The sequence below is a fragment of the Protomyctophum bolini genome (assembly GCF_963924005.1).
Source record: "Protomyctophum bolini genome assembly, chromosome: 11".
Taxonomy (NCBI): Eukaryota; Metazoa; Chordata; class Actinopteri; order Myctophiformes; family Myctophidae; genus Protomyctophum; species Protomyctophum bolini.
The window spans coordinates 30771372-30799129 of record NC_137872.1 but is presented as its reverse complement, the minus strand read 5'-3'; the positions used below and the strand labels follow the sequence as shown (position 1 = coordinate 30799129).

Here is a 27758-nt window from a genome sequence, read left to right as displayed (position 1 = left end):
TCAACCATAACGTTATACCAACGTAATATCAACGTAACTTCAACGTAACTTCAACCTAACATTATGACAACGTAATATCAACGTAACTTCAACCATAACGTTATACCAACGTAATATCAATGTAACTTCAACCATAACGTTATACCAACATAATATCAACGTAACTTCAACGTAACTTCAACCTAACATTATACCAACGTAATATCAACGTAACTTCAACCTAACATTATACCAACGTAATATCAACGTAACTTCAACCTAACATTATACCAACGTAATATCAACGTAACTTCAACCTAACTTCAACCTAACATTATACCAACGTAATATCAACGTAACTTCAACGTAACTTCAACCTAACATTATGACAACGTAATATCAACGTAACTTCAACCATAACGTTATACCAACGTAATATCAACGTAACTTCAACGTAACTTCAACCTAACATTATGACAACGTGATATCAACGTAACTTCAACCATAACGTTATACCAACGTAATATCAATGTAACTTCAACCATAACGTTATACCAACGTAATATCAACGTAACTTCAACCATAACGTTATACCAATGTAATATCAACGTAACTTCAACGTAACTTCAACCTAACATTATGACAACTTAATATCAACGTAACTTCAACCATAACGTTATACCAACGTAATATCAATGTAACTTCAACCATAACGTTATACCAACGTAATATCAACGTAACTTCAACCTAACATTATGACAACGTAATATCAACGTAACTTCAACCATAACGTTATACCAACGTAATATCAATGTAACTTCAACCATAACGTTATACCAACGTAATATCAACGTAACTTCAACGTAACTTCAACCTAACATTATGACAACGTAATATCAACGTAACTTCAACCATAACGTTATACCAATGTAATATCAATGTAACTTCAACCATAACGTTATACCAACGTAATATCAACGTAACTTCAACGTAACTTCAACCTAACATTATGACAACGTAATATCAACATAACTTCAACCATAACGTTATACCAACGTAATATCAACGTAACTTCAACGTAACTTCAACCTAACATTATGACAACGTAATATCAACGTAACTTCTACCATAACGTTATACCAACGTAATATCAATGTAACTTCAACCATAACGTTATACCAACGTAATATCAACGTAACTTCAACCATAACGTTATACCAATGTAATATCAACGTAACTTCAACGTAACTTCAACCTAACATTATGACAACTTAATATCAACGTAACTTCAACCATAACGTTATACCAACGTAATATCAATGTAACTTCAACCATAACGTTATACCAACGTAATATCAACGTAACTTCAACGTAACTTCAACCTAACATTATGACAACGTAATATCAACGTAACTTCAACCATAACGTTATACCAACGTAATATCAATGTAACTTCAACCATAACGTTATACCAACGTAATATCAACGTAACTTCAACCTAACTTCAACCTAACATTATACCAACGTAATATCAACGTAACTTCAACGTAACTTCAACCTAACATTATGACAACGTAATATCAACGTAACTTCAACCATAACGTTATACCAACGTAATATCAACGTAACTTCAACGTAACTTCAACCTAACATTATGACAACGTGATATCAACGTAACTTCAACCATAACGTTATACCAACGTAATATCAATGTAACTTCAACCATAACGTTATACCAACGTAATATCAACGTAACTTCAACCATAACGTTATACCAATGTAATATCAACGTAACTTCAACGTAACTTCAACCTAACATTATGACAACTTAATATCAACGTAACTTCAACCATAACGTTATACCAACGTAATATCAATGTAACTTCAACCATAACGTTATACCAACGTAATATCAACGTAACTTCAACGTAACTTCAACCTAACATTATGACAACGTAATATCAACGTAACTTCAACCATAACGTTATACCAACGTAATATCAATGTAACTTCAACCATAACGTTATACCAACGTAATATCAACGTAACTTCAACGTAACTTCAACCTAACATTATGACAACGTAATATCAACGTAACTTCAACCATAACGTTATACCAATGTAATATCAATGTAACTTCAACCATAACGTTATACCAACGTAATATCAACGTAACTTCAACGTAACTTCAACCTAACATTATGAGAACGTAATATCAACATAACTTCAACCATAACGTTATACCAACGTAATATCAACGTAACTTCAACGTAACTTCAACCTAACATTATGACAACGTAATATCAACGTAACTTCAACCATAACGTTATACCAACGTAATATCAATGTAACTTCAACCATAACGTTATACCAACGTAATATCAACGTAACTTCAACCATAACGTTATACCAATGTAATATCAACGTAACTTCAACGTAACTTCAACCTAACATTATGACAACTTAATATCAACGTAACTTCAACCATAACGTTATACCAACGTAATATCAATGTAACTTCAACCATAACGTTATACCAACGTAATATCAACGTAACTTCAACGTAACTTCAACCTAACATTATGACAACGTAATATCAACGTAACTTCAACCATAACGTTATACCAACGTAATATCAATGTAACTTCAACCATAACGTTATACCAACGTAATATCAACGTAACTTCAACGTAACATTATGACAACGTAATATCAACGTAACTTCAACCATAACGTTATACCAACGTAATATCAATGTAACTTCAACCATAACGTTATACCAACGTAATATCAACGTAACTTCAACCTAACTTCAACCTAACATTATACCAACGTAATATCAACGTAACTTCAACGTAACTTCAACCTAACATTATGACAACGTAATATCAACGTAACTTCAACCATAACGTTATACCAACGTAATATCAACGTAACTTCAACGTAACTTCAACCTAACATTATGACAACGTGATATCAACGTAACTTCAACCATAACGTTATACCAACGTAATATCAATGTAACTTCAACCATAACGTTATACCAACGTAATATCAACGTAACTTCAACCATAACGTTATACCAATGTAATATCAACGTAACTTCAACGTAACTTCAACCTAACATTATGACAACTTAATATCAACGTAACTTCAACCATAACGTTATACCAACGTAATATCAATGTAACTTCAACCATAACGTTATACCAACGTAATATCAACGTAACTTCAACCATAACGTTATACCAATGTAATATCAACGTAACTTCAACGTAACTTCAACCTAACATTATGACAACTTAATATCAACGTAACTTCAACCATAACGTTATACCAACGTAATATCAATGTAACTTCAACCATAACGTTATACCAACGTAATATCAACGTAACTTCAACGTAACTTCAACCTAACATTATGACAACGTAATATCAACGTAACTTCAACCATAACGTTATACCAACGTAATATCAATGTAACTTCAACCATAACGTTATACCAACGTAATATCAACGTAACTTCAACGTAACTTCAACCTAACATTATGACAACGTAATATCAACGTAACTTCAACCATAACGTTATACCAATGTAATATCAATGTAACTTCAACCATAACGTTATACCAACGTAATATCAACGTAACTTCAACGTAACTTCAACCTAACATTATGAGAACGTAATATCAACATAACTTCAACCATAACGTTATACCAACGTAATATCAACGTAACTTCAACGTAACTTCAACCTAACATTATGACAACGTAATATCAACGTAACTTCAACCATAACGTTATACCAACGTAATATCAATGTAACTTCAACCATAACGTTATACCAACGTAATATCAACGTAACTTCAACCATAACGTTATACCAATGTAATATCAACGTAACTTCAACGTAACTTCAACCTAACATTATGACAACTTAATATCAACGTAACTTCAACCATAACGTTATACCAACGTAATATCAATGTAACTTCAACCATAACGTTATACCAACGTAATATCAACGTAACTTCAACGTAACTTCAACCTAACATTATGACAACGTAATATCAACGTAACTTCAACCATAACGTTATACCAACGTAATATCAATGTAACTTCAACCATAACGTTATACCAACATAATATCAACGTAACTTCAACGTAACTTCAACCTAACATTATACCAACGTAATATCAACGTAACTTCAACCTAACATTATACCAACGTAATATCAACGTAACTTCAACCTAACATTATACCAACGTAATATCAACGTAACTTCAACCTAACTTCAACCTAACATTATACCAACGTAATATCAACGTAACTTCAACGTAACTTCAACCTAACATTATGACAACGTAATATCAACGTAACTTCAACCATAACGTTATACCAACGTAATATCAACGTAACTTCAACGTAACTTCAACCTAACATTATGACAACGTGATATCAACGTAACTTCAACCATAACGTTATACCAACGTAATATCAATGTAACTTCAACCATAACGTTATACCAACGTAATATCAACGTAACTTCAACCATAACGTTATACCAATGTAATATCAACGTAACTTCAACGTAACTTCAACCTAACATTATGACAACTTAATATCAACGTAACTTCAACCATAACGTTATACCAACGTAATATCAATGTAACTTCAACCATAACGTTATACCAACGTAATATCAACGTAACTTCAACCTAACATTATGACAACGTAATATCAACGTAACTTCAACCATAACGTTATACCAACGTAATATCAATGTAACTTCAACCATAACGTTATACCAACGTAATATCAACGTAACTTCAACGTAACTTCAACCTAACATTATGACAACGTAATATCAACGTAACTTCAACCATAACGTTATACCAATGTAATATCAATGTAACTTCAACCATAACGTTATACCAACGTAATATCAACGTAACTTCAACGTAACTTCAACCTAACATTATGACAACGTAATATCAACATAACTTCAACCATAACGTTATACCAACGTAATATCAACGTAACTTCAACGTAACTTCAACCTAACATTATGACAACGTAATATCAACGTAACTTCTACCATAACGTTATACCAACGTAATATCAATGTAACTTCAACCATAACGTTATACCAACGTAATATCAACGTAACTTCAACCATAACGTTATACCAATGTAATATCAACGTAACTTCAACGTAACTTCAACCTAACATTATGACAACTTAATATCAACGTAACTTCAACCATAACGTTATACCAACGTAATATCAATGTAACTTCAACCATAACGTTATACCAACGTAATATCAACGTAACTTCAACGTAACTTCAACCTAACATTATGACAACGTAATATCAACGTAACTTCAACCATAACGTTATACCAACGTAATATCAATGTAACTTCAACCATAACGTTATACCAACGTAATATCAACGTAACTTCAACCTAACTTCAACCTAACATTATACCAACGTAATATCAACGTAACTTCAACGTAACTTCAACCTAACATTATGACAACGTAATATCAACGTAACTTCAACCATAACGTTATACCAACGTAATATCAACGTAACTTCAACGTAACTTCAACCTAACATTATGACAACGTGATATCAACGTAACTTCAACCATAACGTTATACCAACGTAATATCAATGTAACTTCAACCATAACGTTATACCAACGTAATATCAACGTAACTTCAACCATAACGTTATACCAATGTAATATCAACGTAACTTCAACGTAACTTCAACCTAACATTATGACAACTTAATATCAACGTAACTTCAACCATAACGTTATACCAACGTAATATCAATGTAACTTCAACCATAACGTTATACCAACGTAATATCAACGTAACTTCAACGTAACTTCAACCTAACATTATGACAACGTAATATCAACGTAACTTCAACCATAACGTTATACCAACGTAATATCAATGTAACTTCAACCATAACGTTATACCAACGTAATATCAACGTAACTTCAACGTAACTTCAACCTAACATTATGACAACGTAATATCAACGTAACTTCAACCATAACGTTATACCAATGTAATATCAATGTAACTTCAACCATAACGTTATACCAACGTAATATCAACGTAACTTCAACGTAACTTCAACCTAACATTATGAGAACGTAATATCAACATAACTTCAACCATAACGTTATACCAACGTAATATCAACGTAACTTCAACGTAACTTCAACCTAACATTATGACAACGTAATATCAACGTAACTTCAACCATAACGTTATACCAACGTAATATCAATGTAACTTCAACCATAACGTTATACCAACGTAATATCAACGTAACTTCAACCATAACGTTATACCAATGTAATATCAACGTAACTTCAACGTAACTTCAACCTAACATTATGACAACTTAATATCAACGTAACTTCAACCATAACGTTATACCAACGTAATATCAATGTAACTTCAACCATAACGTTATACCAACGTAATATCAACGTAACTTCAACGTAACTTCAACCTAACATTATGACAACGTAATATCAACGTAACTTCAACCATAACGTTATACCAACGTAATATCAATGTAACTTCAACCATAACGTTATACCAACGTAATATCAACGTAACTTCAACGTAACATTATGACAACGTAATATCAACGTAACTTCAACCATAACGTTATACCAACGTAATATCAATGTAACTTCAACCATAACGTTATACCAACGTAATATCAACGTAACTTCAACCTAACTTCAACCTAACATTATACCAACGTAATATCAACGTAACTTCAACGTAACTTCAACCTAACATTATGACAACGTAATATCAACGTAACTTCAACCATAACGTTATACCAACGTAATATCAACGTAACTTCAACGTAACTTCAACCTAACATTATGACAACGTGATATCAACGTAACTTCAACCATAACGTTATACCAACGTAATATCAATGTAACTTCAACCATAACGTTATACCAACGTAATATCAACGTAACTTCAACCATAACGTTATACCAATGTAATATCAACGTAACTTCAACGTAACTTCAACCTAACATTATGACAACTTAATATCAACGTAACTTCAACCATAACGTTATACCAACGTAATATCAATGTAACTTCAACCATAACGTTATACCAACGTAATATCAACGTAACTTCAACGTAACTTCAACCTAACATTATGACAACGTAATATCAACGTAACTTCAACCATAACGTTATACCAACGTAATATCAATGTAACTTCAACCATAACGTTATACCAACGTAATATCAACGTAACTTCAACGTAACTTCAACCTAACATTATGACAACGTAATATCAACGTAACTTCAACCATAACGTTATACCAATGTAATATCAATGTAACTTCAACCATAACGTTATACCAACGTAATATCAACGTAACTTCAACGTAACTTCAACCTAACATTATGACAACGTAATATCAACATAACTTCAACCATAACGTTATACCAACGTAATATCAACGTAACTTCAACGTAACTTCAACCTAACATTATGACAACGTAATATCAACGTAACTTCAACCATAACGTTATACCAACGTAATATCAATGTAACTTCAACCATAACGTTATACCAACGTAATATCAACGTAACTTCAACCATAACGTTATACCAATGTAATATCAACGTAACTTCAACGTAACTTCAACCTAACATTATGACAACTTAATATCAACGTAACTTCAACCATAACGTTATACCAACGTAATATCAATGTAACTTCAACCATAACGTTATACCAACGTAATATCAACGTAACTTCAACGTAACTTCAACCTAACATTATGACAACGTAATATCAACGTAACTTCAACCATAACGTTATACCAACGTAATATCAATGTAACATCAACCATAACGTTATACCAACGTAATATCAACGTAACTTCAACGTAACTTCAACCTAACATTATGACAATGTAATATCAACGTAACTTCAACCATAACGTTATACCAACGTAATATCAATGTAACTTCAACCATAACGTTATACCAACGTAATATCAACGTAACTTCAACCTAACATTATGACAATGTAATATCAACGTAACTTCAACCATAACGTTATACCAACGTAATATCAACGTAACTTCAACCATAACGTTATACCAACGTAATATCAACGTAACTTCAACGTAACTTCAACCTAACATTATGACAATGTAATATCAACATAACTTCAACCATAACGTTATACCAACGTAATATCAATGTAACTTCAACGTAACTTCAACCTAACATTATGACAACGTAATATCAACGTAACTCCAACGTAACTTCAACCATAACATTATACCAACGTAATATCAACGTAACTTCAACCTAACATTATACCAACGTAATATCAACGTAACTTCAACCTAACATTATGACAACGTAATATCAACGTAATATCAACCTAACTTCAACCTAACATTATATCAACGTAATATCAACCTAACTTCAACCTAACATTATATCAACGTAATATCAACGTAACTTCAACCTAACATAATACCAACGTAATATCAACGTAACTTCAACCTAACATGTTCATCAGGTACCATGATTATCCCATAAGCCAGAGGGACATGAGCAACTGTCAGTTGATCCTAAGGCCCAAACCACACCAGCTGCAACTCCTTGCAAATACTCGCAACTCCTTGCAACAAAACAAACCACACCACTGCAACTCCTTGCAACTGCCATTGGGAATAACGGTTGCAAGTAGTTGCACGTTGCAAGGAGTTGTATGGCGACCCTCTGGTGTGGTTAGGGCTCAAGACAGACGGACACACAGGCACCTGATTGACTAGTGCCTTTGTTTTTTAATTTATTCCTCAGATTCCACATTTCTATAAGAACATACATTGCCGACGCTAAATAATATGTTCTTCCTTCCACGATACAATTAATAATCACATGAACATAAACATTAGCGTCCCTATTCTGGGCATGTCATAATAGGCAAAGAGTTGTCAACAATAAGAAACACAACTGGGAGGGAAGGAAGGGGAGGGAGGCTGTGTTATTCTCCATAAAGACATATGTGAGCAGGCAAAGATCTACTGTAGGGGGGGGCAGCCAGTAGTCTGTCATTACGTAGTGCTACTGTATCATACAGAAGGAATCTGTCCCACTTCTGGTGGAACTGATCTATCCTAGTTTTCATAGAGAATGATACTCTTTCATATGACGCTGTACTGTTTAGTAAGTTATGCCATTCTGTGATTGACGGTACGTGGGCTGATTTCCATAATTGGACTAGCAGCCTCCTGCCCAGCATTATGGCTGTTTGGACCCATTCCACGTATGTGGAAGGAGTTATATCTTTAAGAATAGAAGGATCCCCTAGTATAAATAAACGGATATCAAGAGGGATATCTTGACCAATGATTCTATCAATGAAATCATGTATTTGTGTCCAAAAATCTTGTACCCTGGGGCACTTCCATAAGACATGGGTCAACGTACCTTCGTTCTGATAGCCTTGTTGAACGTGTATCCCATAGCCTGGAGAGCCTGGGAGATTTAAAAAGAAAACGGAAAGGTGAGTGTAAAATGGTAATGGTACAATCCACCTCAGTGTGTCCAGTTTTGACGATCGTCTATCTATACAAACACCTGTGTCGTGTTTGGGGGGGGATGAAACTGTATGGTGCACTCCTACAGAGCGATACCCGTCATCAGGGAGTGCTGGACAGGAGCAATTAGACGCTACCTCCTCCCGGTGGGGGCTCCTCACCGGCAGGTGAGCCAGTAGGATACAACAGCAGTGACAACACAGACATGAGTGAGGTAAAATGGTAATGTCATGAGGTTGGTTATGAGCATCATCATAATCATCATCATCCTAGAAGTGCCCTCGAGATCTGAGGCATGTGCTGCTTCAACCGGTCTCTGTTGCTCATTGTTCATTTACAGTCAGCCTGTGACCTCAGTCATCTATCTATATGATGTCAGTCATATGACATATCATCATCTATGATGTATCATGACGTATGACTGCACAATGTGTGGGCAAGTTTCCTTTCAGTGGAGGTACGTCTGTGGGCTGCTGGCAGCGTGAACCCACGCACGCACGCACGCGGCTAGCCAACTGAGGGAGGGGGAACGCTGCAAAACCGCATCATACAATTGCTTCATTCAAGCAACACTGTGGCTTAAAATGGAATGAAGACTTTAAAAAAATACTAACATACAGTACCGCTGGGCAAATGTACATCTTGATATTTGTATTGCATTGTAGTGAACCATGTGTCTGTGTGTGTGTGGCTTTTTCAGCCGATAAAGCCAATGAGAATTTCTACACCAACCGACGGCACACGGTGGACATAACGGCCATGAGCAGCCTCCCGAGGATGAGAGTGGCGGACGTGGAGCCAGAACCCAGCAACCCCTACAGCTCGCCCAAACGTCTCGCACCGAGGCAGGACGGACGTCGGCACAAGGGCACGAGGAGAAACACCACCGCCACCTACGGTCTCACTCTGAGCCCCGACGCGGCCGCCCTGTACCCGGACACGCTGACGAAGAGCTGGGAGGGCCAAGACGCTGCCACGGAGCAATGGCAGACGCACGTCTATAAGACCCACAGCGTCTCCGAGAACATCGACGAGATTTACGCTGCTCGGTACATGCCAGCGCAGCCCTACTTTGTCAGCAACAGCAAAACAGTAGTGACTGTCTGAGGACCAAAGCAACTTGAGAGAGAATTTCATGGAATGTGAGAGAGAGAGAGAGAGAGAGAGAGAGAGAGAGAGAGAGAGAGAAAGCCTGTGTTTAAGGGAACGAGAGTGCCGACAGCTCTACACTGGGGTGTTTTTGTAGTGAATCACCATGTACGTGAAGATGTGCATGTATTCAGTGCACTCCCTCTACAAACAATGGTTGAGACAGTGCTACATCCATCCGTCAGTCTCTCAAGACTGTTGGCTCATACGATTTTCAAATGAGAAGCGATGAAGATTATTAGAACATAATCAACTGTAAATAAAGTTAGTCAAAGCCTTTCTTTGTAGTTTGCTGCTTAGCAGAAATGGACATTCAAAAACATAATTTAAGGAGATTTTATAACTGATTTCTGAGGACAGAAGTGACAAACGAGGCGAGACGCAGTTATACAGGCAGCTCTCGAAGGTTGCGGGAGAGTTGTTTGAGAGACTATATCCATCTAGCATGTGGAAAGCCACACTGATGAATATAGAGAACAATCAGTATTCAATATAATTAATATGAATATTGAGATTTGAGAATATGTATGGTCCGACACCGATCCATTGCAGTCATTGGAAGAAGACCAACCAATTGACATATTTATATTTGTCAGTATTTATCTACAGTATCAGAACAGACACCCGTCATGTGTTGTTAATACCATGAAGCTAGATGGCTCACCCGCGCTGCTGGCCAATGAGAGTGAAGTTGCTACGTAGTGGCCATCTTACCGAGGGGCAGCATAACATTGTGTCTATGGGCATATACCTTTTAAATAACCATAACTTAACTTGCTATGCTTTTATATGACATTTTTATAAATACAAAAAAAGATGAAGCCGATAAGCGTCCTGAATCATAGCCACGTTGATAACGCTTGTATTAAACCAACCCGTTTGTAAATCCGTCAAGATTTGAGCGAGTTATGACTACTTTTGTTTTGAGCTGCCATTGAACATATACTGTACTGTAGCCCCTCAGCAAGATGGCCACCGGGTGAACGACGTCAGAGACTCCGCCTTGAGCCATCTAGCCTTTATATATGTCTATGGTTAATCAGCCATTTCTGGAAACCTTCCCTGTACTGTACATGTGAGTGTACTTCTTTCCTCTGTCAGAATTGTAGACAATGTAGAAAACTGTTTTAGCACTTTTCATACTCGTAGTACTAGTAATACTAGTAGTCTATACAGTATGTGCAGTAGTTTAAAAATCCACTTTAACCACATGCACCTTTAAGCGTGTATTCCGGTGCCAACATTATGTGAAAATAAAATGTCTTCTAATAAAGCTCTCACCGTGGTAAGGAAAGGAAAGGTACTATGTTTACCCAGGGTAACTGGACTAAGCTCAATAACTTGTTTACAGCCAGGCCCTGCCAATAGAACATTTCATGGTAGGGGTTCAATGCCTTGTCCATAAGGGCACTTCAGCGGTGGTAATTTTAACGTGCCGGTCCGGGGATACGAACTAGCGACCTTCCGATATCAAGACCGCTCCGCAAACCGTTCGGCCACCGCTGGTGCAATTGGACTGCGACGTGCAGCGTGTATAGAGGGGGGGAAAGGGCTAGGGGGGCCTAGTATAGATCCTTGGGGGACTCCGGTCAATCAAGTACTGTATAGCGTAGCAGTAGAGTATTGAAGCAGTGTTGTATTGGCGTCATAGTGCCTCTTATACCAGCATGCGTATCGGATAATCATATATTACATACCATATTGAGTGTTTGATGGCCCAGCTTTAACTGTGGAATTATTGTTATGATTATTTGATTCATAGTAAGCCAATATAATGATATGCCCCCCAAAATAAATCACATTATCAATGTACAGTGACAATGATGATGGGCCCAGAGCTTTATATACACTTGAAATCTCCAATACTCTGCATTCCTTTTTGTTTGGACTACATGCTGAAGCGTACCACTGACTGTCACATTTCTCCTCAGCCTAAAGTTACATGAGCTTACAACATGCATTATAGGATAGATCAATCATACAACAAAAAGGTAACTACATAATTTTGGTCCCCCATTCTGTGAGGTCTATGAGACACGATAATAAAGTATCTAAAAGAGAAAACCAAAAAATCAACATTAATAATAGTGATTTGAAGGAGCTCCTGGACCTGATCTGGAGAGATCATGCACAAATCTTGTATCTCTACAATTAAACTTTTTATGTTTTTCTTTCATGTAATAGTGCATGCGATGCTCTGTGAGCTTGTAGATCAGCTATTTTCACAATTTCACAATCCAGACCCCCAGGAACGCGCCCAGGGGGGCGGCCCGGTTCCAGCGAGTTATCGCCTTGCAGCTTACAGTACACATACTGTACATATATATACATAGCAGGACACACAACTCTGTATTGGAGTGGAGGCACCGCTCAAAAAAAAAAAAAATTGACAGAGGTTTTCACCTGACAACAATATTAAGAAGAGAAATGCTTTAGGGGCTGTGTACACGGAAAACATGTTTATTTTACATGGTGGTCTAGCTGCTTTGGATTATTCCCAGCCAACAAGTCCACCATGGAGGCGGCAGAGAGAGAGCCTCCAGATGGCTTTGGATCAGGAGTGATCAGTGGGAGTGGACCAATGCTACTGGTACACAAGCCAGGGTCTGAACAACCCTGGCTGAGTCACCCGAGGGAGGACGTAGCCTAATGGTGAAAGTCCCGAAACGTCAAATGATTCATTCCAGAGTTCTTGCAAAGAACACAGTGTGCACGGCATGCCGGCTGTTAGGTTGCAATGACATCCGTTTATTTTTTGGTTTTTTTTGCACAAATAGCCTAACCAAAATAACGTATGAAGTAACTGAAACATGGAGGCCAGAAACCGAGTTCTTACCATTGCTCAGGTGGCAGATCTGGATGAAGATCCCGCCTGTGAGAGAAGGGTAGTATAGGAGTGTGTGGGTGCCCAGTTGCACTTGCAATTTTGGAAAGAACTTGGGCCCCGCCCCCTTCCCTACTTCCTTCACAGGTGTTACCGATGATACTAATGAAGGCTCTGTTCACCATTCTGGTCAAACAGAGTCAGGGTGCTGCTATTGTGCATGTAGGCGGCTCACTGGAAACACTCCGCTACACCAGTGGGTCTCAAAGTGTCCTGGAGTGGGTCCCACTCCCAATGGCCCCGTACGGGTGTGTTAACTTTCAGTGTTATGGGGTCCTTAAAAATAAAAGTTTGAGAACCACACACCAAATGGAACAGGGCCTTCATTAGTATCATCGGTAACACCTGTGAAGGATGTAGCGAAGCGGCCCGGAAGTAGGAAGAGTTATCCTGTGTGCATAGATAGAGCCCCATTAGCCTCTCATGTGCCATGCTTTTTTTTCCTACTGTCGTCTATTCCTTGATTCCAACTGGTCAGCCAAAAGGAGTGACATTAGTTAGCGGTGATCTTGTTCTCGTCTCAAAAGTTGAACTATTTTCTACTTGAGGTGCCCAAAACAATCCTATGCTGAGAGTGCTGAAACATGGGGAAGTGGAGCGCTGGTAAAAAACAACCCCTTCTTTCACATCTGTACATTTAGATCACCACTACCCACGCATATACAGTGTACTGTGTTGACACTGACTCGGACAAAGGCTGGATAGCTGAAACGTTTGTTCTTGTGACATGTAAAGATACAATAAAGAAGAAAACCACGTGGTGTGTCCCATTACCTATATATATTTTTTATTTTTATTAACCTTTATTTAATCAGTAAAAAACACATTGAGACTAGAGTCTCTTTTACAAGTTTGATGTATGTGTTGGATGCATGGGTTGTCAAGGCCAGAAAGTAGTTTTTTGACACTCAGTATAGGCATTCCTGCATAACTTCTGGGTTTGATGATGATGTCACACGCATACCCCCCTATAACTACCAAAATGACCAATAAAAAGTATATACTGTATAGAGATATAAAGAGTAAATGACTAATGTTTGCTACTAACCTAATATAGGACTCTAGAGCAAACATTTCCTATACGTCGAGCAGTGCCTGGGAAATGTGCCCATGACAATCCTTTTAAAACCCACAGAAGCCAGTTTGAGTCTGGTTTGTAGGACATTCCAAGACCAGGGCCCGAAGAATGCAAGGCCCCTGCCCAGTGTCCATATATGGAGCTGGCCTGTTAGACTCCAGATCAGGTGAAGAGCCCACGTACTCTCCTCATGTTACAAGTTACAACACATCTTAATTGCCATAAACTAATCTACTGTGCCTGTGAAATGGGAAATGGAGCTTAACTTTCCATTAAGATTGTTCTTTTCAGCATTCATCCGCCTCAAGAACAGAAGCACTCCCTAGTCGTGTCCTTGAGACATGAGGGGTGTTAATAATAACCTCAATTCTGTGAGGTTCTTTCCACCAGTATAATAGTGATTTTGAGGATGATGCCTGGTCTAATCTAGTGTATTTTGTTTTGAGGTTATATGAATGGTGTTCATAGATAATTCTTTTGTGGGATGAATAATAATAATATCAAGTCAACGTCAAATACAGGGCAGCAAAGTGTCACGAACGCACCCTCAATATTTTCCTCTGAGATCGGTGTAGTATTGTTTTTGAGTGGTGCAACCACTCCAAGGAACAGCAATGTCCGTGTCCGCCTATGTATGCGCCTATGTGGCCATGAGCACCAGTATATGACTATAGGGTACCAGTAGGGGCGCTGTTGTGCCAGAGAGAGAGATAGTATTAGTGCAGCACTGTTGCCTGCTAATGAGAGAGAGAGAGAGAGAGGAGAAGGGGGGGGGGAGAGGGGAGTTGCACCACTCAGTTCACACGGGTGTGATTTTTTTTAATACCGAAGAAAGTGAAAATACCACAAAATTGTACTTAGGCCTATATTAGTTACTTTACGCCACTAGTTTTGGACGTACATGTTTTCCACCTGTTACCACAAATGAGTCCTGTTTACAATCATACACTCCATTAGAACTGGGGTTTAAAATAGCCTCTGGGAGCGTCGTCATTTTCTTCAAAATGCCAAGAGAGATCATTTTAATTAGTGAATGATGTTTCATATAACACCGAAGAGGTCCCCTCTGGAAATTCTATCAGCACAATAACCTAATTCAGTCACACGGAACAAAAAGGATATGTTCTGAGCTGATGTGTGGAAATCTAAAACATGTGACCTGCTCACTCAAAGACGAAAACCTGTGCGATTCATGAATAGACGATCCACAAGAGATAATTGCAACTGAACTGGGAACTGAAAACTAATGTTCAATCCTACTGCATGCAATGAGCTTAACGGAAACAATGTGCAAAGACATACTGCATGGTTTAGCGACTCAGTCCCTCAGGTATCTTCAAATTCAATCTCCTTTTTATATTTAGACACAACCAACGTACTCCTTAAAGTGATTGTTGAGGACTTGGGAGAGATGAACAAATTAACGCTATCAATCATCTGGAGAGGAAAAGCAGCAGTAATGGTATTTCAGTGAGAAACATACTCTCAGTGGTATCTGGAGAACTCGCCAGTTTACCAACTCGCCGCGATTTAGTGCATTTTAGGTTTACTTCGCCTTCATTTAAATTGCATTGAATTGAGAGAGAGAGGATAGTTGTTTAGAGTTAACACTAGAGAAAGTAGGAATGCTAAAAGTTTAAACACCAAAGTACAGAAGCGAATAGTTTTCATAATCCTCATGGGGGCTGCATGCCTGGTTTAGCTAGGGGAGGGCGGTGTTGGACAGTGTCTTGACTGTCTTCAGTGCGGTTGGGTGCAATTCCCCGAAAATCCTCATGGGGGCCCTGGCCCGGCCCCCACAGACCCCCACGTCACTGACCGAAACAATGTCTGTGAGTTTGACATACTACACTGATGAAGACAGCATGTTAGCATAACGATGAAGACATTGATGAAGAATCTTCACCGCAGCGACTTGGTATATTGGCATGTTCTCCGGTATCCCTCTCAGTGGTATTGCCTATAACAATTAATTAATTAATTAATGATTTATTTGCCTATAACTATGGCCCTAGGCCTAGGATTTGTCAGCTCTGAAGCACACATTTGCTGTGTATAATAACAATATTGCTGTCACAAAGGAACATAGCACTTTGATAAATTGGTTGATACATTTTTAACCGCACTATATGAGCAGGGCTTATAGGATGGGCAATGCCGATATCGGCTGTCTGTCTGTCCAACACTTTGTTCCCAAACAATACATCTTGAAATCTACTAGCTGGATTTCCAATTAAAATGAATGGTCATGAAGTCAAGTCAGTGACAGTGCAGAGTTCGCACAGCCCAGATCAGAGCACCAGCCCAGACGCAAGCAAAGCAGCTTGGGCCACGATCTGAGGCGTTGTGAAAGAGACAGACTAGAAACAGCAGTCTCCACAGAGACCCTCACATAGCAGACAGAGTGCTCAGACGGGATGAAATGTCATGCTCTTTCAAGTAGCGATGGAGACAGCCTCCAGGGTGGTCAATCTGTAATACTGTGGTTATCTTCACAGTGCAATCACTGCAAAGTCTCACTTTAGTTTACAGGGTGTGTGTGTGTGTGTGTGTGTGTGTGTGTGTGTGTGTGTGTGTGTGTGTGTGTGTGTGTGTGTGTGTGTGTGTGTATGTGCACTGCGGCCTCGGTTTCTGAAGGCTCACTAGAAACCGCAACAAAAGCGACACTACACCAGGAATTGCAAAGAAACTATGATTTAAAAATATATAATATTTGAACCGAAAAATACCACTCAAATCTAATGATTAATGAACTAGGGAAGCTATGAAAAATAATGACTCAAACAAAAGGGGCAGATGGTCCCGGGAAAACATACTTAAGGAGGGAAATTAAGCCACTGGGTCAACCACGGTACCACATGTTGGGCCATTGGACCCAGCGGGGTACGTTGGTTAGACATACTAACAGTCCGACAACACCGTCCTCCCTCTTTTGTTGTGTATTTGTTGTTTTGGTTGTAGGCCTACAGTGGAAAAACTAAACTAGACTAACTAAACAAGCATGACCAATACAATAGCTATGTAGCACACTAGGAGGATACTAATGCAGTACTGCAGAAAAAACTTTATTTTGAACATTAAGGTTTCTAAATAAAGCCGTTTGTCTACATTGCGTGTAATGCAATGCTGAAATGCTTTGCCTACAGTTTTCCTGTCATTTATCATGCAAGTTGCTAGTGGCTGAAGGCAAGCTAGAAGTATGCAAACATATTCGGTTTTGTTGGGTCTCTCTTTTAGGTATCAAGCTGAAAATATTTGGGAACCCGTGATCTAATTCTAGGCCATCCGTCTGTCCGTTTGAACTCTTCTCTCCTCTGGGCCTTTGGACGCCACCAACAACCAGACGTGATTAACCTATTAAGACCTGAGGCCGATTCTGCAACGTCTTCCAAATCCTAACAGTTTTCTGAAAAGCTTTACGTCTCAAAACATTTTGTTCCAGCAGGGACCCCCAGAAGCGGAAGATCTGAGATTTGAGTTTAAACTGTTACAGCAGATCTACAGGCTCATTGCACGGCACGAAGTGACGCGCTACTAGCTTGTAGATCTGCTAAGTCTGCTAAGTATAAAATATGGTGTAAATCTACAAATGACACAGACGCTTTCCCGGTTTAAACGAGTTAAGCTTCCAATTAGTCTGTCCATCTCTCCACTGCCACAATGGAGCAGGTCCCTAACAGACAGGTCCTTGGAGGCGTTATGGCTGGGTAAGAAGTGCATTACATGTACTGGGAATTGTTACGGTGACAATTCACTGCAGACGTGCTGTTAGAATGAGACGAGATGAATGTGAACATAAATTGACCTGATAAAAAGAAAGCGCTGGCAGGTCATTCAGTACAGTACCATGGGGGTGACCAAATGATGTGTGGCAGAGCTGTCGCTTGAGAAACGGGGTCAGACTGTGAAATATAAGGAGCCGGTACTGGACTGGAGACAGACATTGTGAAGTATGGCCTGATGTCTTGCAACCAGTGTTGATTTCGTCGGCTAAAACTACGACGAAAGATGTTCGGTGACAAACATTTTCACTGACAAAAAAACGAAATAAAAACTACAAAACCTAAGCTATGATGACTAAAACTATGACTAAATATACTGGCAATTTCATCAACAAATAAAAACTAGACTAAAATGTTATGGAGGGATCAAGGGGAGAAGATTTTCTGTTTGGTTGCGCTCGGGTGTTGTGCTCTGAAAAGCAGCCAAATACATATACCGGTAGTTTTTGGGTATTGACCTGTCCATTTACTCATGTAAAAGTCATCCAACGTTGTTGCTGCAGCGAGTGGTAATGTGGCTCATAAGATACGAGACAGCTGCTTCAATATTCAGCACAGACTGAGAAACATGTGCGACGATGTGTAGCTGTAGCATATAGATATCAAACCCGGAAGTTATGCGTGGAAGCCGGCAACACCTACTACTGTAAGTGGCAAAAAACTACTTTCTGGCATCGACAGCCCATACTGTATATCCAAACAGAAAAGTTTGTAAAAGTAAACAACGTCAAACAATGTTAAACTCACTTTGCTACTCGATTTGCCATTCACTTTACGCATACCCTCATTTACCCTATTGATTCTTCAATAAGGACCATTTGTATACAGTACTTTGTTATACTAGGCCGGCCGCCGTTGAACTCTCTCTGTATCGTTTCATTATTCTACATTGATTCCCTGAGCCGCTAGAGTCTAGCGGCTCAGGGAATCAATGTAGGATAATGAACTAGACACTGAACTAGACACAAACATTTGTTTTGCCGCCGTCTCATGAGCCCAGGGAGACTGGATTCAGTTAGTGTTCATTTCTTCAGCTAAAACTATGAAAAATAAATTGTTCGTCGACTACCTTTTTTCCTCAGCTCACACATTCCAATTTGTGATGCCACCCAGTAAACCTGAATAATCTGAATGTGCTCAGTGACAATTAATTGGGAACCAATTCTCAAAATGTCAAGGAGGAAAATGTAATGAAAACAGCACATTACATAAGGGTCAGTAAATTAGTATACGGTTTGCCACGTGACTTAATCAGGGAATCGCTATAATGCAGTGAAATCATCTTAGAATTATGTCCTCAAACATCAAAGTCAAGTCGTCCCTTCCTAAAGCAGTTTCTGATGAGCCTAGTATGCTTGTAACAGGAAAGACTCACAGAAAAATCTGTCTAACTCTGGGATTCGGAGTGTAGAAATGTACCCATATATCCTTTGTACACTACTGGAGTTCAATTATCGCAGAGAATTTTCCGTGCACCATGTAAAGGCATCTGCTTGAAAGACTGTCAACGTCAATGTCGGCAGACTGTAAACAGTGAGCCATGACTGACTCTCTGGAGGTTCTTTGAGAGGATAATATGCGGATAATGGCCTGGCCTACTTATCTCCAGAGGGAATAACAGAGGCTAGCAGTTGAGCGTTGTTTGAAATGGTACAGATACAGCAGTCCCGAACCTGCTATCAGCTCTGTGAGTCATTCTGCAACAAAACCCACTTTTAGACTGCTTAATGATTCAACCATCTCTAATAAGTGCTGACCGAGTGTTTCTGTGTGTCGCCAAGAGAATGACAGAGAAGAGCGATTTAGCGTTTATTAGAGAAGTTGCTAAGAGAAGAAGTCTAAGAGAAGCAGAGGGGTTCTTTTGATGCTGTTTGTCCCCTCTAACATTATTGTTGGTTGAAAGTATAGCTCAATGGGCGCTGGGCCTGGGTGCATGCCGGCCTATATGCTATAGCTCCCACTCAGTAGCTTTGATTGGGGAGCCAAAGATGACATTTGGTCAGACTTATAGGAAACACATTTGAGGCTCAAACTGTGGACAGAATTGCCTGGATAAAAGCATTCTCCATTTACACGGAGGCTTTCTACACAATCTATCCGTGGCAAAGAGTTTTCTCAAATAATTATATATAGAATAGGGCCTATAGGAGGTCAACAGTTTACAAACTTAGTTCAACCAACTAAACCCTCTTTAGTAAAAATATACTTGACCAGTGTCGGCTCTGTAAATAAGCTGACCATCAGGGACCTCAATAATCATCCATAGAACCATGAATATCATGCAGAAAGTTAGAAACCATACGCATAATACGGTATGGGTAAGTAATGTGGAGTTTGCATTATGCTGCGTCTTTGCACCATCTCTCAGGCCATTCTCCTCGTGATGAACAGCGCGCGCACACACACGCACGCACGCACGCACGCACGCACGCACGCACGCACGCACGCACGCACGCACGCACGCACGCACGCACGCACGCACGCACGCACGCACGCACGCACGCACGCACGCACGCACGCACGCACGCACGCACGCACGCACGCACGCACGCACACACACACACACACACACACACACACACACACACACACACACACACACACACACACACACACACACACACACACACACACACACACACACACACACACACACACACACTCACTCACTCACTCACTCACTCACTCACTCACTCACTCACTCACTCACTCACTCACTCACTCACTCACTCACAACATGCATTTTCAGGCCTGTTCACTGCTGCTGAGAAAGCAGTAAGTAAGTTGCCATGCCCAGTGGAACACTCTCAGCCTGAGTATTTCTACATTGCAGTATTGATACTTAAAATATTTGAGTACTTTTTTCCACGACTACTGAAAATAGTCAACTCACAGCAACTAGATGGCTAGTGTGTGTGTGTGTGTGTGTGTGTGTGTGTGTGTGTGTGTGTGTGTGTGTGGGGGGATGTTGTTTGACATCAATTGACTGTAATTGTATAACCCAATAAATTATTATTATTATTTTCAACTAAAGTGAATTGACTGAAGGTGAAAGTACAATAATAATAACTTTTAATGTGTTTCTTATTCAGACAAAGATTCAGATTCAGGTTCATGAATCTGTTCTGATCAACACAAAAGATCAGCAGTGCCCTCTACTGGTAGAATAAAACTTGAATCACTTTTCCACCACTATACAGCACTATACAGTCTGGTGGGTAATGAACAACAGTGAAACCCCCGACCCTAGAACTACAGACAGCACAGCAGTCTGCATTATAGGCAACACTTTCACGGTCATATCTAAGTTAAAGGACCACTTCACCACTTTTCAACCTATGTTCATATAATAGGTCCTCACTAATAATCATGAAAGAATGGCGCCATTTTTTTGAGTCTGTGTCTCATAGGAGAAACTGCAGGCTTTCTAGTCCTGAAAAGATGCAATGCGAAAATGGAAGCCATCGTTCTCACGATAATGAATATCTAAACTTTTTTGTAAAAAAATCTTGTTTAAAAAGAAATCTTTCCATTTACTTACACTCCACTATATCTCAGAGGCAGATATTGTACTTTTACTCCACTACATGTATTTGCAGCTTAGCATAGCTGCAAATGACAGGCATAGCCGTCATCACAAATGTGATGAGGTCAGCACATTTGGGTGGCTATGGGTGAATTTAGCCCAAGGAGTGTTTTTCGTGCAAAACGAATGCTTGGAATGGGTTCAGATTCAGAAACACACCTCACTCTGCTCCTTAAGCATAATTAAACTTTTAAAATGTTGCCTTATAGATTGTTAATGGTACTTTCAGCAGCTGTCACAAGGGAGTTGGCTGGGAACAAATTGAGAGGTGATAGTAGACACCTTTATGAACACATTTCTGTAGAAAGCTAGTGGTAAGCAGCTTTTGTTTTTGCAGATTTGCCACACATTTCACTAACTTTCCTAACTGCATGGCTGCTACAAATTAGCAACATGATTCACCCACAATTGTAACCACAAAGGTTATGCTTGCTGACTAAAACCCTTCAGTGTGTTATCTACATGATTATACAACAGAGAACGTCAGGGAGTTCCAATTTCTCCAAATTCCTCTCCCCTCCCTCACATTTTGCAGGGTCAGCATTTTTCTCTCTCCTCGGCACGCACGCACGTGTGTAATTCCCCATAATTTTTTCCCATAGAGGTTTCAAAAAGTATTTATTTAAAGACATTTAAGCCTCGGACAAAGCCAACAGCCGAGTTGACAAATCATGACAATAAACAAATTTTTTGGTGCCGAACAAATAATTAGAAAGAAGAAAAAATGGCGGGACACAACACTTACTTTTAGCGTTATTCTTCTAATTATTTGTTCGGTGGGGGACGGGACTGCGACGCAGTCTATACCCATTTATTTGAAATATGCAAATGTCATGATGATGGTCTTGATAGTTTGGGCAATTTGGCTCCAACGGGGTGAAAAGTCAATCCTTCAGAGAAGGAACAGTTCATGGTTACCCAAAAGTACCCGCAGATACCAGTCATTAAAGTAAACAGAAAGTTAGTCATTCATTTGAAACAAACCGTGTCGTGAATGACGTGATTCGGAAATGGACCTCTGGAACTAACCTTATCCTGCAGGGTAAGATAAATAAACCAAATATTCTATCTCCTCACCCAATGTTAATGCCCTTACTAAGGTCAACATGAACTCTCTAACTGCTTTGCCCAGAGGCGGTGGGTGTTTTATTTATGTATGTATGTATGTACATACAGTATGTATGTATGTATTTATTTATTCAATCATTCAATCTGATAACACAGGAGATACAAGGTGGCAAGTGAAAAGGCGATTGACTCTATATTTCCCTACAGCCTACAGCAATAAAGGCATAGCCTTATTATGTTGCACCAGTGGTTCGCAAACTTCTAAACCTGTGAGAAAAAGAGAAACTGAATGCCTCCCTGGGACCCAAACCAGTGAAAATAGCAGATCTACAAGACTGGCTATTTTCACTAGTACTTATAATCATATATTTAGGAATTTCTTTGATTTTCCTTTTGTTTCTTCATGAAATTACTGGGAAAAACGCCAACTCAGCGTATGAGGAGCACGGGTTGAAGCTGTGCGGTAAGCACTGGGAGCTGATGGTAGGTGTTGCGCTCCACCTCAGCATTACGGGGATAGACTCCCACACCCTGGCTGGCTGATACCGACAATAAGCCTCTCTGAGTTACTGACTATGGGAAAATTATTTAATTTGTTTTTAATTCATGAAAAATCTTGCTTTTTTTGGGAATGTTTTATGAAAAATGTTTTATTGTAACAAAACCAAAACCCATAACCCATAAAAATGTGTCCGTGAGTCCCGACCCACTGTTTGGGAACCAGTGTGTTAGTTACAAAGTCTGTCAGTGTAATGTCCTTCTCTATTATACTGTATATACTGTATCACCCCCTTCCTTCCTACTGTAGGAGTCCTTTGTAAACCAAATTATGTGGTTTTGTTCCCATGCAGGTCCAGAGCAATGAGTTCACCATCTTATCTATTTGCCATACTGTGTATCAGTACAGTAAACTGCACTCTGTGGCAGGACCCTGGCTTTGGTAAACAGCAAAGGCCATCTAACTAAACATGTTCACTTGTTGCCTCGTTTAGTACAGAATGTGTAGAGACTACATTAAGAACAATACACGCTCAGACATCTAACGGCAATCCTCCAGCTTAACCAGGTAAGCTAAGGGGACATTTACGGCTGTGTTTTACTTTAGGCCCAATCACATCATCCCGATAACTAGGTTATGGGCAATTTAACAATACACTTTTCTTTTAGCTTTTTTGCTTGATGACATGACATGCTACTTGAGTCACTAAGGGAAAATAAAGTCTCACTTCTTTTGTAAATGTGTTAAACCCATTTAAACTGGGAAACATCCTTGACATTTTAGATTTTAGCTTCATTTTAGGAACGAGAAGCATATTACTAAGCAGAGGAAAATAAACTAACAAGGATTCCATGCTGCGATGCGTTGTGGAATTGTACATGCATCCACTATTCTTTTGTGTGTGACCCATTCCAGGCACGCAAATCATTTTAAATCACGTCCTAAGATTTTAGCTCACAGCACTTCACTGTGCCGCACTGCGAGCTTGCACATCAGCTATTCTTTTTACATTTATTTATCTTGAAAGTGTGAGAACTACTGATTTAGAAGGCATTTGTAGAATCGTCCTCAGGTCTTATTAGTGGGTTAAGAGAATATCGATTATAATATTGCATGAAATTTTGCGAACAAACAAACAAACAAAATCCATGTGGACGTTAACTGGTTAACTGTACAAATCCAGTGGGTGGAAGAGTGTTGTAGGGTTTGCCAGGGTCTCTGTTCTGCATACAAACAATTTGCACAGAGGTTAGTCATTCAGTATTTCACCTAACGCCTGCAACCTTGAATCAAGATCAACGAGCTTGAAGGTGAGAGGAATAGCATAGCGTAGGCACTTTAGTCTGTAACAAAATTAACATTTAGAGTGGAACACACAACTACAGTGATCCCATTACATAAGGTTGCTGTCAAGTGGAATGTTCAAAACCAAAAACCTTAATTAGAAAAAAATAATTAAAAAGTAGAAAACCTGTGTTCGGACGGACGGATGGATAAAATGTAGTTAATTTAGGCGCAAGCTGTTGTTAATACTGTTCTTTTCATTGGTTTAAAAAAGTATAAAACCCACCGACTGAGTGACAGACTTAACCACATTCGACCTAGCGTCCATATTTATTTTGGGCATGTCCTTATATAAGTGAAAAACTTGAGAAAGGTTTAGATCGCTGACTTGTGTTACTTTAGTATAAAATGGGGAATTAATTTATGTTGTTGTTATTATTATTATTGTTTTTCAAGATAACAAATTTCTGCCTAACAGCGACAATATAGTATATCTGCTCTCTTGTCACCTCATCTGACCATGGTGTGTACATACTGAGTGTGCATGTTTCTGAGGCTTAACGCAGCACGCACTGATTGTGTCCACAGCTGGTATGCAGGCCCTGGTGCTGCTGGTGGTGGGGTGGGTGCTGGGAACGTCGCTGGTGCTGCCGGACCCCGACACGGCGGGGGGCGTGGACAAGACCAGCGTCGAGGAGACCGTCCCGTGTTCGCCCGGGTGCGCGTGTCTCCCCGACGACTACAGCCTGGAACTCAACGTGTACTGCAGCGCGCGCAACCTCACGCAGGTCCCCCCCGACCTCCCGCCCGCCACGCACTCCCTCTGGCTCGACGGCAACCTGTTCACCTCGCTCCCGGCCGGCTCCTTCAAGGACCTCACCAACCTGGACTTTCTACAACTGCAGAGTGGCCAGCTGGCGACGCTCGACCCCCAGGTGTTCAGGTCGCTCGCGTCGCTCGCTCACATTCACCTGCAGCGGAATCGCCTGCGGTCGCTGCCGGGGACCATCTTCCAGAACACGCCCAACCTGGCCTCCCTCAGTCTCCAGAACAACCAGCTCTCTCGCATCGAGGAGAGGCTGTTCGCGGGCCTGTCGCACATGTGGCAGCTCAACCTGGGATGGAACTCGCTGACGGTGTTGCCCGAGACGGCGTTCCACGACCTGGTGGAGCTGCGGGAGCTGTTCCTGGCGGGGAACAGGCTGGCGTACCTGCAGCCACAGCTCTTCCAAAGTCTCACCGAGCTGAAGGAGCTGGATCTAACGGGAAATTACATCAAGGTGATCAAAGCGAACGTCTTTGTGAAACTGCTAAAGCTGAAAAAGCTCTACCTGGCCCAGAACCAGATCATGACGGTGGTGCCCAGAGCCTTCGTAGGCATGAGGTCCCTGCAATGGCTGGACCTCACAAACAACCGGCTGACCAGCCTCCACGACGAGACCTTCCTGGGGCTCCATAGCCTCAACGTGCTGCGCCTCTCCAACAACTCCATCACCGGGCTCCGGCCCAGGACCTTCCGGGACCTGCAGTACCTGGAGGAGTTACGGCTGAGCTACAACAGGATCCGCTCTCTGGGGGAGAGGATCTTTGAGGGGCTGGGCCACCTGGGCAATCTGGAGCTGGAGCACAACCAGGTGCAGGAGGCACAAGCAGGCAGCTTCACTGGCCTCTCTCACGTGGCCGTCATCAACCTGTCTGGAAGCTGCTTCCACAGCCTGCCAGACCACGTGTTCAGAGGCTTGTCAAAGCTGCACAGCCTTCACCTGGACAGAGGCTGCTTAACCAAGGTCACAACTCAAGCTTTCACTGGACTCTCTGGACTGCGACGGCTTTTCCTGCAACACAACAATATCTCCATAGTGGAACGCCAGAGCTTTGTTGACCTGGTAGGCCTGCTGGGGCTAGATATGAGTTTCAACAAGCTGGAGACCGTTCCGTCCCACACATTCTATGGTCTTAAGAATCTGGAATATTTGCTACTGTCTGGCAATGTTTTCCAACAATTCTTGCCAAACGGCACAAAACAGCTATTGCCTAAGCTGCGCTATCTCGACCTAAGAAACAATGCTTTGACGAGCATAGTCCCTGATTTCTCAGAAACTCTGGAAAAACTTTTGCTGACAGGGAATCAGTGGCAATGTGATTGCAATGCTCTTCCACTCAGACTGTACAGCTTGAGAAAGCCATTGGTGATACCCCGGCAAGTGGAAACTCACGCGGAGGGCGAGGAGCCCGACACGACTGTCACCATCTACAATAACATTACATGTGCCAGCCCACCCAGCCTGGACGGCCTCGACCTACGGGATGTTGCCAACCAACATGTCCTGTGTCGTTGACATTTCTTTTGTTTATTTCTTATGTGCAACATAGCAGGATGCCAGGTTTAAAGTTTAAAGTACTCTACTTTGGAACTGTAACATTTATGTACCGATTAGACAAGATAAGAGTATCGTTTAGTGTAGGTTCTGATTTACTCACTATTAAGGTGTGCAGTATGATTCTGGGTTTTCATATGATGGGCCTTTAACAAACAATAAAATACAATCTAATAACTGACAGAAAATTCCACTTTCTGACACTGCATTTTCTTTGATTATGTTTGCCTGTGTTCAAGTTATATTTTTACAATGAACCATAATATGCAACCATAATATATATGTGTAAACTGTATGTTTGGGAGCTCCTTTGCAAACTGTGAAAATTAAACACATCATAGAAACAATAACTTCAGTGTATGTTTTAAGCCTTTGTGTATAGTTGTAACACCATTTAAAACACTGATACTATGGGACCACATGAAGAAAA

The 27758-nt window shown here is 40.1% G+C and overlaps 2 protein-coding genes across 2 annotated transcripts in view; both read left to right on the top strand.

The window, feature by feature from the left end:
- shisa9b (shisa family member 9b) overlaps positions 1–10727 on the top strand; it is a gene marked incomplete at both ends in the record, with an annotated part of 30854 nt that extends 20127 nt beyond the window's left edge. The window contains one exon of the mRNA XM_080775131.1: positions 10321–10727. Within this exon, the coding sequence (XP_080631257.1) occupies positions 10321–10727 (407 nt within the window). The remainder of the gene's footprint in view (positions 1–10320) is intronic.
- A 14816-nt stretch (positions 10728–25543) lies between these two features.
- igfals (insulin-like growth factor binding protein, acid labile subunit) lies at positions 25544–27289 on the top strand (the record flags this gene model as incomplete). Its single annotated transcript, XM_080775130.1, has 1 exon — positions 25544–27289. The coding sequence occupies one exon, from the start codon at positions 25544–25546 to the stop codon at positions 27287–27289; it is 1746 nt and encodes a 581-aa protein (XP_080631256.1).
- Positions 27290–27758: the final 469 nt, after the last annotated feature.